The 12,913-nt window shown below is 34.8% G+C and overlaps 1 protein-coding gene across 2 annotated transcripts in view; it reads left to right on the top strand.

Moving 5' to 3' along the window:
* The window catches only part of ABCB1 (ATP binding cassette subfamily B member 1), a 49,223-nt gene extending 37,267 nt beyond the window's left edge, over positions 1-11,956 (top strand). For both annotated transcript variants that reach the window (XM_041466408.1, XM_041466407.1), the window contains exons 22-30: positions 100-183; positions 1,239-1,442; positions 3,272-3,372; positions 4,333-4,473; positions 5,575-5,731; positions 6,042-6,239; positions 8,000-8,206; positions 9,081-9,227; positions 10,627-11,956. In XM_041466408.1, the coding sequence (XP_041322342.1) occupies positions 100-183; positions 1,239-1,442; positions 3,272-3,372; positions 4,333-4,473; positions 5,575-5,731; positions 6,042-6,239; positions 8,000-8,206; positions 9,081-9,227; positions 10,627-10,821 (1,434 nt within the window). In that variant the 3' untranslated portion in view covers positions 10,822-11,956. The remainder of the gene's footprint in view (positions 1-99; positions 184-1,238; positions 1,443-3,271; positions 3,373-4,332; positions 4,474-5,574; positions 5,732-6,041; positions 6,240-7,999; positions 8,207-9,080; positions 9,228-10,626) is intronic.
* The last annotated feature ends 957 nt before the right edge of the window (positions 11,957-12,913 follow it).

Genomic DNA, 12,913 nt, shown 5'->3' with positions numbered 1-12,913 from the left:
AACTGAGGCAGATTTACTTAGATTCACATACCAGATTTACTTAGCAGTTTATTTGAAATGCCCAAAATCTGGTCTTAAAAATAATTTTTCTTATTGTAGGATATGGCCTGGTTTGATAATCCTAAAAATAGCACTGGAGCATTAACTACAAGACTTGCTAATGATGCCTCTCAAGTGAAAGGAGTAAGTAAAATTTTGGGTTGGAAGTTTTCCTATTTGGTTTAGCATGTAATGAAGTTGCAGCTTGGGTTTGACTAGCTGGATAACAGTCTTGATTTTGACAACTAAAATATAATATAAAATAGTATATTTTATATATAAATTATTATAACAGCTACTGATATATATAATAATAGTTATATATATACACCAATAGCTGATAGAGATTGCACTGATGCACTTTATGAGAATTATGATAATATGTATTTACAGACTAATTTCCAAATAAATTTTTCTAAAAAAACCTATTGTGCTGTGTTGTCATCTTTATTATTAAACAAATTTATTGGGAATCTCTTACCTAAATAGTCTTTTTAAAGAGATCTTATTCACCTAAAGACACACAACTAAAAGTATCCAGTTTATGATCTCCTGCTATTTTTTTGGTAGGACAGATTTCTTATTTAAAAAAAAAGAACTTTCAGCAATTGGCTTCCTTTTCTCTGTTACCTTATGAAGATTCTTTATAAGTAAATTCTGTGCTTTCAGGTGTCTGCAATAGCAAGCTAAAGTACACTGAATGTAATCATTTGGGTATGCTGAGGTAAATTTTTACTGCTACATGAAGTTATATGCTTGGGTTTTTTTGTAAACAGATGGATACTGAAGTATCTTTGGCTTTATTTCCATAGGAAAAGTTAAATATTTAATTTTCTTCCTCATTGGACTCTGTGTGATGACTTGTAAAGGTAGCTCTGTGATGTAGAAAATATGACAGATTTTAATGTTTAGATGTAAATGTGAGTATGTGATGAGGGTGAAGCTTGTTCTGTTTCAAGAGCAGAATTTAGAAATTGCAGAGTAAATTGAAGTAATCAGAATATAGGGAAAGAAGAAATAAATATGATCTAGACAATTTTTTACAAAAGCATTTAAGAAACTACCATTTTGAAAAATAGCAAAACTGAGTTGAGCTTTTCTAAGCAGTGCTTTGAGAATCAGGAATTTTGTGCATGAAAATGCTTTCCTTATTTAAAATGCAGTTATGTTGGTAAGAAATGCTTTTTTTCTTTGTCCAGGCAACTGGTGTCAGACTAGCATTAATTGCCCAAAACGTAGCCAACCTGGGGACTGGAATTCTTATATCATTAATTTATGGCTGGCAGCTGACCCTGCTGCTTTTAGCTGTTGTGCCCATCATTGCGGTGGCAGGAATGATTGAAATGAAGATGTTGGCTGGGCATGCTAAGAAAGATAAACAAGAGCTGGAAGCTGCAGGAAAGGTGGGTCTAGAGAAATTAATCTGTTTCTGTATAATGTATACGGTCATGTTTACCAAAGCATTGTTAATGGATGTATGACTTCTGGGTCCAGAGCATTTCACAATATGTGAGTTCCAAAGACAGCCAGGTACACTAGAAGACCTACAGAGCATCACACCTCTTCAATAGCAATTGAAGACTTATGGTATTAACCAATGAATATTTTTGCAGTTAAATGTTGAAATGTGCTAAGGACAATTCAGGCATGTTCTTTTCTCATTCATTTTCTAGACATCTTTCTTTTCCTTATTTTGCAACTGCCTTCATTTTGACATTCTTTTTTTTTTTTTTTTCCTGTCATCCCTTTTTGGCATGCCATCTATCTTACATTTATTACACTGCTCTTTTTTTCTCTCCCCTTCTTCATCTTATTAATGTTTGCAGTGATAATGTGTATATATCCACTGGTTTCTGTTTGCCATTCCTTTGTTTCTTGAGTGGAAGAGAAAGATGAGAACTGAAAAGCAAGAAGGCTAGACTCTTGTTTAACAAATTAAATGAAGGTATTTCATGTCACTTCATTCCAAAAATCCTTTTGGGACAGAGCAACTATTTCATCACTTCCCAGATACTGCTTTCTTCAAGGTAAAACTTTTCTAAGATCTCTTCCTGTGTCCTACTCTTTTTAAAAGTTGCTGAAAAGAAAATAATTTTCTAAGGTCATGGAATTCCATTCCTTTCCTTTCAACTCCTACATTTCTTCTGCTTCTCTCTGAGGGATGAGCATTTATTTTGTTTTGTTGTAAGATGTGATAGAAAATAGTTGACAATTCTTGGAATAAACACGAAAGCCTTTCTTAATGGAGCATATTGTGAAGAATTAACACAGGTGTTTCAAATATTTATGATTTTTTTTTGAAACTTAAAAAAAATATTTTCTTTTCATAGTAATGTGAGTTTCCCTTCTCAAGGCCACCTAAGCAAGCACTGGACTATAGGCATTTTATTCAATTCAATTCACATTTTTTAAAAAATGGGAGATTTTTTTCAGTTAAAATAATGTTCCACCTGGAAAATTCATTTTCTCTAAAGAGTTGCTGCATTTGGGTTACTAAAAAACCTTACTTTATGGTCTTAATTAAAGTAAAATTACATGAAATGTATACGATAGCAAAATGCATTGAAGCCTTGGGAGTCTTTTGAGAGAATCACCAAGGCTGGAAGAGACCTTCAAGGTCATCAAGTCCAACCATCAAGGCAGCACCACCATAATGACCCCTAAAACATACCCCAAGTGCCACATCCATCTCTTGAGCTCTTGCAGAGACAGTGACTCTACCACCTACCTGGGCAATTTATTTGAATCTATTCTAATCTGAATCTCCCCTGGAACATTTATGTATACAAGTGACTCAAGTCTAAAGAATCTGCAAGCTAAAAGAAGGTGTCAGAGGAAATATTTACTGCTGAGATCTCAGTTAGGCTCTAAGGCACCTAAATAACCTGGACATTTTGATTATAGCCCAAACTCTGTGGACTCAAAGTTGAATGCTAATATGCCATTTTTCATGTTGAGTATCTCCTCTATATTTGTTATTGCTGTTTAATGGTTTTTCACAATTTATTTGTAGAACATTAAAGAATTCTTATTAGAAAATTCTGATCATTTTAAGAAAATCTCATTGTCCTAAAAAGAAAAATATAAAATGCTTATTTTTATATCAGCAGTCGATGATTTTAATAACCAGTATAAAATATAAAATTGTATTCCAACAGAATCTTCTACTAATTTAAAATAAGGAATTGCAGCATACTTAACTTTGATTAAAGCATTTGTTTTTCTATTGCAGATTGCCACAGAAGCAATAGAAAATATTAGAACTGTTGTTAGCTTGACCCGAGAAAGAAAATTTGAGTCGATGTATGGAGAACATCTGATTGTACCATACAGGTATAATAAAAATAACTAAGCTAAAAAATGTCTGTAATAAATTGCGAACATTTACTTTAACAATAATAGTTTTTTTAATAGTGTGTATGATTTAATGTATAATTTAATTATCTCAGAATTAATGTCAATGTTTTGTATATTTGTATTGACAAATGCAACCACCACCACTCAACATTTTTTAAAATTTGATTTAATTAATTTTCTGTTATAATATTGGTATCCCCTATTACAATGTTACTTAGTTTGGAAAAAATGTTGGTTTTAAGTGAGCTTTCAAAGTGGTCTACCACTGATTTGTTGGATATTTAATTAAAACTATTTTAATGTAAATTGATTATTATGCTTTTTAAAGTGTTAATAAGATTTAAAACATTTGAATAAATACTTACTTGTTTGGGGGTCAAAATAAAGTAATATAAGTCTGTCTAGATTAAATCAAAATTAAAAAATTTAAAAGTCTTAAACAACTAAATAGATTCTACCAATTAAAGTTTTATTTGTTCCAGACTGGACTGTTTCATTTTCAGACATCTATGAGAAATGTAAAGAAAATGAAAGTATATGTACACAGATATAATGGGAAAGAAGCAGGGGTGCCACTAACACATCCACCATAATATATGAGTGGTTAGAGCACAGTGCAGGACATAAAAGGCATTACTTAGCTTTTTTTTCCCAGACTGCTGGCTTTTGAGTTAATATCTCATGATTTTCAGAACAGTTCCTAACCATTCTCAGGGTTGACATTGATGGGATAGCTCCAAGACTTTCATCTTGCTGTTGTTCTAGTATAAATAAGAACTTACTGCCCTACGAGAGAGAAGAAGTGTTTTAGTTAATGTTTCCGTGCATGTAAACTTTCCATTCCTAACAGTATCAATTGAAGTCAATTGTTTTTTGTGTACTAGGATTTCAGTATGACTACACACTTTGATGAAAATATGCATTCTTTCTGTGCAGAAATTCTGTGAAGAAGGCACATATATTTGGCTTTTGTTTTGCCCTTTCACAAGCAATGATGTTCTTTACCTACGCCGGCTGTTTCCGCTTTGGTGCCTATCTAGTGGTAAATGGACACATGGAGTATAAAAGTGTATTTTTGTAAGTATCTCTTTTACAATCCCTTTTCTGTCTGTTCAGAAAAAATATTTATAATTTAAGAGCAACAGTTCAATACAGGGCTATGAAAACAAGTATGATAGACTGAGATCCTACCAGTGTGGTTATCAGTGACCTGAATACCCAGGAAGGTCAACCATACTGATTTTTTGTCGCTAACATAATTAAAGACAGTTAACTCAGCTCATCATGTTAGAAAGTGCCTGCATTCCATCTGCTAGCTGAACATGTCTAGCCAGGGAGTGAATTTTTGGTTAGATTTGAAAGGCAGGGTTTGAGCAAAATCTCTGTGAGGCCTTCTATGCTGTTCAAAGACAGAATAAAACAGATGACTGTATGTAGCTCTGAAGAATAAAGACAAAATTAGTAAAAATTTATCTATTTACTTTGCCTTAAAACAGGCTAAGAGGTGTCGTATGCCAAATAGCTGTTCTTGGTGATGATTTTGTTTCTATGATGTGTGGCAGTAAGTAATAGCTGAAGACAACAGGTTTTTAAACTATTCTAATGTGGCCTATAAATTACATAAAATTCTATAAAATTACACAAAAGTCATCAAAACCCAACAAAAGCATAGTTTTTAACCTTTATTGTCATTGTAAATCCTGCAATTTTTTCCGCAGAGATGTGGTAGAAAATTAAATCTTTACTGTCACCTTGTTACAGGCTTGATTTCTTATTTTCATTGATGCCTTAAAAAGTGATCACTAATTCCCAAAGGTCATTGAAACCTAGGGAGGAAACGACAGTGAGGATGGAACAGCATTAGAGTAACAGTGATGCCATCCCTTGATCTCTTTCCTCATAGCCCCAGCTGAGACTTAATCATACTAACCAGAATAAAAGAAACTAAAGAAATTACTGCTAATAAGTAATGATAACACTGAATTTGGAATGCAGGCCTGTTTATCTCATTTCATTAAAAGAAGGTAAAAAGAAATTTCTGGAACTAAATAATTAAAGAAACAATAGTTGATTACTACTTCATTCTTTGTAAATTGAGCTCTCTGAGTAAAAGCTGACTGCAGCCAGATTTTCACTGTTCTTTTCTTCATGATATTTTTCTTCTTGATTTCTTTATAGAGTGTTTTCAGCGGTTGTATTTGGTGCAATGGCACTAGGACAAACCAGTTCTTTTGCTCCAGACTATGCCAAAGCCAAGATATCAGCAGCCCACTTGTTTCTGCTGTTTGAAAGAGTGCCCTCAATAGACAGTTACAGTGAGGAAGGAGACAAGCCTGTGAGTAAGCCACGAGTGCTGGGTGACACTATTTACTGGTGATATGGACAGCACTCTCCTCACTCTCTTCAAACTGATTCTTCCTCTCCTTCTGATTACATCCTTAGCACAATGCATCTTTGACATTATCTAAACACAACATGGACCAAGTTCTCTATTGTGAGTTCAGCTTTTGCACATAGAGTCAAAAGGGTATTTGTTTTGAAAATCTCTATTGATTTCTGGGGGGGTGGGGATACTTCTGCAATTCTATCATAATCATCTGTGAAATTGTCTTAAAGATGTAACAGTGATAATATTTTCATTATAGGAAACATTTGAGGGAAACATAACAATCAAAGATGTGGCATTTAACTACCCAAACCGTCCAGAGGTCAAAATCCTCCAAGGGTTGAATCTAAAAGTAGAAAAGGGACAAACTTTGGCTCTTGTTGGCAGCAGTGGCTGTGGAAAGAGCACAGTTGTTCAGCTGCTGGAGAGATTTTACGACCCACTCGATGGAGAAATGGTAAGTATTTTTGCAAGAGCATGTCAACAGGTTAAGTGAAGGTGTTCTATATTAGTTTTCTGTGATGTTGTAAGTACAACAGGTATTTCTAGTTTTATTTTTTAAGTATTTTTAATGTAAAAATCAGCAGTGACTCATGGGATGTCCTTAATTAAACTAGATGTATGTAAGTCCCAGTTTCCCACATTACAATTACTGATCCACAGTCTCATGATGGCTTTAAATTCAGGACAAATTTCCTGAGGATTTTATAATAAGAACAGTTTAAATTCTATAAATATATGTATCTACTTCTGTATGATCTAGTAATAGAATTTTCCATCTATGATCTTTCAAAAAAAAAGGTGAATATTGACAAAAGTAATTATTTTCATAATTTTTACTTGTCAGAAATATCTTTAAGAGTATGACTGCTTATTAAGTGATAGATTGTAAATAATTTCAGTAATTTCAGTTTAAAATGTAGGGTTTCCTATACTACTCATTCAGCAACTTTACAATTTTTTTCACATAGTGGTACTGTTAATTGTTGATCTTTGGTGTAAATATGCTCAGAGGTTTTGTCTGAAACAGAGCACACATTTTGGCCTTTATGAGGTGAGAATAAGAAGGATTTTAGAACTTGTCTCTGCAGAGATACTCACAAAACATAAAACTGTAATTAAATAAAGACTACATACAATGGAAAAGATTTCTTGAGGTTAAAAGTGCCAAAAAGGTTCAGTGTAGCAAAGTGATCTGTAGAAAGAGGCAGCATAGGTGCCCCAAAAGTGAGTTTAACAAAATGCAACTTCCTTCCCAGTGTTTCTGGCCTTGTGTCCATAAATAACCAACAACAGTTTACTGAAGGTTGAAGCACAGACCTGTGCCATAGAAACCACAAAAGTGTTGGACTAATTCTCAATCTGAGTTGCATTGTGAACTGAGTGAAAGGGGTTTTAGCTTAAAGCAGAAACTGTCAGAGCAGCTGTTCACAAAAGTTCCCTCACTTCACTGGATTTTGAATCAGGTTCATTATGAAACCTTTTCCATTGAAGAAAAAGTTATATTGGCTGAAAGTAGACTGTTCTAGCACCAGCTGTGGAGTTGGTGGAATAATCTCCTCCAACAGCCACGCTATAAAGGGGGCAATTCTTCAACTATCCAGCTGATCATGTCACCCAACACAGAGCCTAAGTGCTGCACTGGGATACTCTAGTGGAGATTCAACAGCCCTTTTAATGTCCTGGTATATTTGTGTCCAAATTAAGGTGACTGGTGTAATTATGATACATTAAAAATAAATTAAAATTCTGTTTTTATTTATCTAATAGAAAATGATAGCTATTCAGCAGGCATATTTAACAGAAGTATGAGAGAGTTTCCAATAGAGAAAACTGGCTGCAAATGACATCTTAAGGAAGGAAATTTCTTCTTTATAGATGCAAAATAGAGGAAAATTTTCCTGCTGAAGAAACAATTGAAAGAACTTTACCCAAAGTTCTTCGAAGTTGCTTCAGCATATTCTATCTTCCACTGTCTTCAAAATCCTAATTAAATATTGAAGTAAAGAAAAGGACCAAGGCAGCATTCACTTCTATGAATTAGAAAATTTTGGAACATAGACAAGAAGGAGAGGAAGGGATTATGTGGGCTTGCAATTGGTAAGAAAGAGCTAAGGGAAAGAGCTGCAATTGCACAATTTCTTTGTATGAATTTACAGTAAGTCTCAAATTCATATATACTCATGTGACTAAAATTTTAAATGTTTGCTTTCTCAGCTTTTTGATGGCAAAACTGCAAAGGCACTGAATATCCAGTGGTTGAGAGCTCAGATTGGTATCGTCTCACAAGAACCAATCCTGTTTGACTTCACTATTGCCGAAAACATCGCCTATGGAGATAACAGTCGGCAGGTGTCCCATGAGGAAATTGTTAGTGCAGCAAAACAGGCCAATATTCATTCCTTCATTGACTCACTGCCAGATGTAAGTTATTCCCTTTCTTTCCTTCTCAGAACTGGATGTGAACTTAAGTGGCCAGGAAAAACTGTCTGCTTATAATTACCTGGGGTACAATAATTCTCTGAGATGAAAATAAATCTGAAACATTTTAAAAAATATTTCCCTTACTTAACTGTGTTTAGAATACTTATTTTCACTCTGGGAGATTCCACTGTCAGGTGGAGAGTGGCACTTTTAAGATCTCAGGGAAGAAGACACACAATTATAACTAACTGAGAGCTGGAGATACTAGGAGGTGGAGTTTTTAAAATTGAACTTTTTTTTTTTAAACTTTCTTCCAGTTATACCTAGAATTTGAATTTCAAGTATTCCTGTGGTCTGAAAATTACTAAGAATTTTTCACCTATATGCATGAGACAAACACATAATAATATAAGACAGAGCATCTTGGGTCAGAGGAAAGGTCTGCCATGCACAAAATCTTGTCCTTATGCAGTGACCAGGAAGATGTAATTACAAGTATTTGGAAAGGCTAAAACTTTAATCACATTTCCCTTAAATACTCATCTCACTTTGAATGATTTTTCAGAATTTGAACCCCAGTGTTGTCACAGACTTTCACTGACCTTTGGTGTTGTGTCATCTGATTGAGAATAACATTGTCATTTCAACCTTAGAGTGGCTTGTTGCTTTGAATTCATTAAACACTTGATGTTACAAAGAAGTCTACTAGTAAGAGATCTATAGATCTATGGCAGATAGAAATTATGGTCAATTTTCAGAAAGCTGCTGGTGTGGAATATGCATATTATGGGAGGCTGGTATCAGAATTTATATGCTTCAATATACATCCAAACTGATTTTCATTCACAGCCTGAACTTAATACATTTTTTGCAGAAATACAATACCCGTGTAGGGGACAAGGGAACGCAGCTTTCTGGCGGCCAGAAGCAGCGCATTGCCATTGCCCGAGCTCTCGTACGCAAGCCCCAAATTCTGCTTCTGGATGAAGCTACTTCTGCCTTAGACACAGAAAGTGAAAAGGTAACTTAAGTCTGAGCCAGGAATCTGGAATCTAAACTCTTTTTTTTGGATTATGATTACTGTTTTTACTCCCACAGTTTAAAGCCAAAAGCTGGAAATATGTGTCTTATGCAAATTACATATTTAGGCAAATAATAGGCAAATACAAATGTCTTACCCCTCCTTGGGGGGAAAAAAAGTATTTTTTATATCTGTATGGCAGTAGGTAGATTGAAGTTGTAATAAAGAATGCATTTCTTAGCCTAGAAGTCTTCAGGCTTCAGCTGAGAAAGTGCTATCAAAATTGAATCAGGACACACAAACTACAGAAACAAAAAAGATTGAGGATACTGCCAGAGAACATTGGAGTTTTTTTTCTTTGAAATTATGATATGTGGCTTTCTTAAGTTTTCTTCCTTCTCCCATTGCTCTCTGGTCCTTGCTACATGTTCATGGCTAAAACGAAAATTTTAGATAAAAATTGCTAGAACATTTACCTATTTTTTAAGCCCAAAGCTGTAATCTTGATACCACAGAAGTACAATCCAGCTGTAGAAAATTAACAGACAGTCTACAAAAATACTTGCTATTAATGAGGCAAATATTGTATCATGTATTATAATCTGGAAAGTTAACATTTTCCACTAAGTTTTGATCAATTGTAGGCATGAAAAAATGAGGTTTAAGGGGAAAATGCCATTAAATAATCCCATTATCTATTTTTTTCTTGATTATATGCCAGTTAGGTATTTAAATTTAACCTCTTACTTTATTCTGTGTTAATAAGCATAAGGAATAAATACAAGAAAGCAGAGATTGTTTTTAATGTCTTTCTGCCAGTGATTGCTTTAAGAAAATGTGATTCATGGGAGTCCCTCTGAAATCATGAGAACTAGTATGATAGCAGCTGGCCCAAGAATATTGACTTCCATATATAATTAATCAGGCATGAAAGGAAGCTCTGGAGGTCCCCAATTAAACCTCCTCTTCACACAAAGGCCAATACTGAACTCAAATTTAGATTACTTTATGCTGTGTCTGGTAGGGTACTTGAAAATCTAAAGGAGATTCAGTAGAGGTGTTTTTGTCCCTGTTCCAATGCCTAATTATCCTTTTTATATCCAGTGAATCCTTTTTATATCCAGTCAGAACATCTCCTACAATTTAAAACCATTTTCTTTTTTTCTCCTGCCATGCATCTCAGCAATGAGCCTGCTTCCTTCTAATTCTCCTAACTGTCACAGCATTATCCACTCTAACAGTCTGGACTCCGCCAACACAGGCTAATTCTAAATTAAGAAGCTTGAGCAACATATATTCCCTTTCCTTCACTGTCATATTAGAGCTTACAGATGGCAGTTTAGGTATAAGTCACAGCAGCTGCCAGAGTAGCTCACCTTTTGGTCTGCTCCTTGTGCAGATTGTCCAGGAAGCGCTGGATAAGGCTCAAGAAGGTCGAACATGCATCGTGATAGCTCACCGCCTGTCCACCATCCAAAACGCTGACAAGATCGCCGTGGTCCAGAACGGCAGGGTCATAGAGCAGGGCACCCACCAGCAGCTGCTGGCTGAAAAGGGTGTCTACTATTCCCTGGTCAATGTTCAAAGTGGGTAATGCAATATCTCAGTTCAAGGCAGTATTTATCTCTGAATTGTCACTGTGGCTACTTTTGTCATTGTAATTATTTCAGTATCAACAGTCAGTCTTGATACCTTTGGTTTTCTTCATTCCTTTCATAAGGTATACAAACCCAAGAAATACTAAGTAAATGTGTACCGGTTTCTCACTACTAGTTTTCATTATTCAAACCTCTTTTCTATGTGGCCAAAGCAGATGCCCATGGCATTCATGAAAGTAGAAGCATGCTAAGCCATATGTAATTATTATCAGCTTGCTTTGAACTCTTTCAAAAATCACACTGATTAGGTGTAAGCAACTTGGAAATATTTTCATGCTCATTAAAAACAGTTTTGCTCCTGTCAGAAATAAACCTCAAGCCTTATCATCTCTGTGCCTGTGTAAGACAATCAGTCCTGGCCTATTAGGCTTGTTACCATATGTTATGAGAACCTGCAGGTCAGCTGAAGCTTGATGCCAAGTGTCTCTTGTTATGATGTGGAGTTTTAGCTTGGGATGTCAGTAAAGGCCTTGAAAATACGGGCACAGGCTGAAAACAAAGGTTCCAGAACTGTAAGTACCTTACTGATGGTTAGTTACTGGTCATTGAAGAGTGCAACCTTAAGAGATGGAAAAAGGCTGCTTGAAACGAAACAGAAATTAAACAACAGATAAGGAAAAAACCCAAGACCATAACTGATGAGCAAGACAAGGCATCTGCTGCAGCCTGGGAAAGTACTCTCTGCAAGTCTCTCAAAGTCCAAGGAGTCAGATGTCAAGGACTAAGAGCTCTCTAAAGACTGCAATATTTTATACAAGGCGAAAATCCTGGATTTGCACTTGGAGGAGGGGGAAGGAAGGCATCTTTTCAGTGTTGACGTCCTTGGTTGAAGAGCTCTTGAATCTGAGCACTGCCATGACTGAGACTCTCAAGGACTATAAACCATCGGTGCTAAATTCCTGGCATGGGCTCTGGGATATTGTATATTATTTACAAATATAGGATGGCTGCTAAGGGCTAACTGCTTCGAACTTGAAGTAATATTGACTAAAAATTATTAATTACTAAGCAGTAGAAATGTATTTTGTTGGAGAGTATTTATGCAGTAAAGTTTTGTTTTTAAGTTTAAAACTGCCTTGATTAATCAATCGTCCGCACTTCTGTCATAGCAATTTCTCGTTCCCTGAGATTTATACAATGGTCTGTCATACCTACACCTAGATATTTACTCACACAGAACCAGTCTGTAGGCAGATAGGCAAGTCAGTTAGGTTCAACCATGTACTAATTACACTCTACAGAATGTTGATTGATGCAGTCTCACTGTATTCCTCTTGAATCACTCATCTATTTTATTTTGTTTCTGTCTTAGATGGAAAACCAGTTTGACTGGAAAATTTGCTTGTTTCCTATTTATACATTGCTTGATACAATCAGGTTCTTGTCCGTCCATAAGGATATTACTCTGCATAATAATATAAATAAGTTATACTTTCAACTGTAAGAATGAAATAGGTACTCTTCAAATTATAGTCTGAAGATTTAAGTAAGAACATACTTAGAGTGATTTTTTAAAATTAAATTCTGGATGTTAGTATTTTGTTTTTAAACTTGTATTTCTAATTGTTGATGATACATTTTCTAATTATTGGATTAGGAATGACTGAGATATTTCCCCAACTCATTTCAAAGATGCTTGATTTACCAGAACAATTTAGCTCTTCATGAAAATCAAGGTAACACTGTAAATATTTTACCAGAAACATCTGAAAATATTTTTTTTTTTAAATTTTGGTCATATAGCTTAAAATAGATATCAGAAATTCACATCAAATGCAGAAACTTTCCAAAACAATCTATTTTCCCCTATTCTTTTTTTCTACATTTTTAAAGAAGTATTTGTTGAGACTTATGCAAAAGTTTGTATAATAATTCAAAATCCACCATAAGTGCTTGAACAGCTATGCTGCTGCTTACAGTTACATCCTTTTCAGAATTTTTGTTTCAGAAGACCATGACAGCCGTATTGCTACAATTGAACAAACATTCAATACCTCATCATACAGTTTATAGGCACAAAGCCAAAAG

Source organism: Pyrgilauda ruficollis, unplaced genomic scaffold (genome assembly GCF_017590135.1).
Source record: "Pyrgilauda ruficollis isolate IOZ18807 unplaced genomic scaffold, ASM1759013v1 scaffold2, whole genome shotgun sequence".
Lineage (NCBI taxonomy): Eukaryota > Metazoa > Chordata > Aves > Passeriformes > Passeridae > Pyrgilauda > Pyrgilauda ruficollis.
Note: the sequence above shows the minus strand (reverse complement) of the source record. Positions and strands in the feature narration are given on the sequence as shown.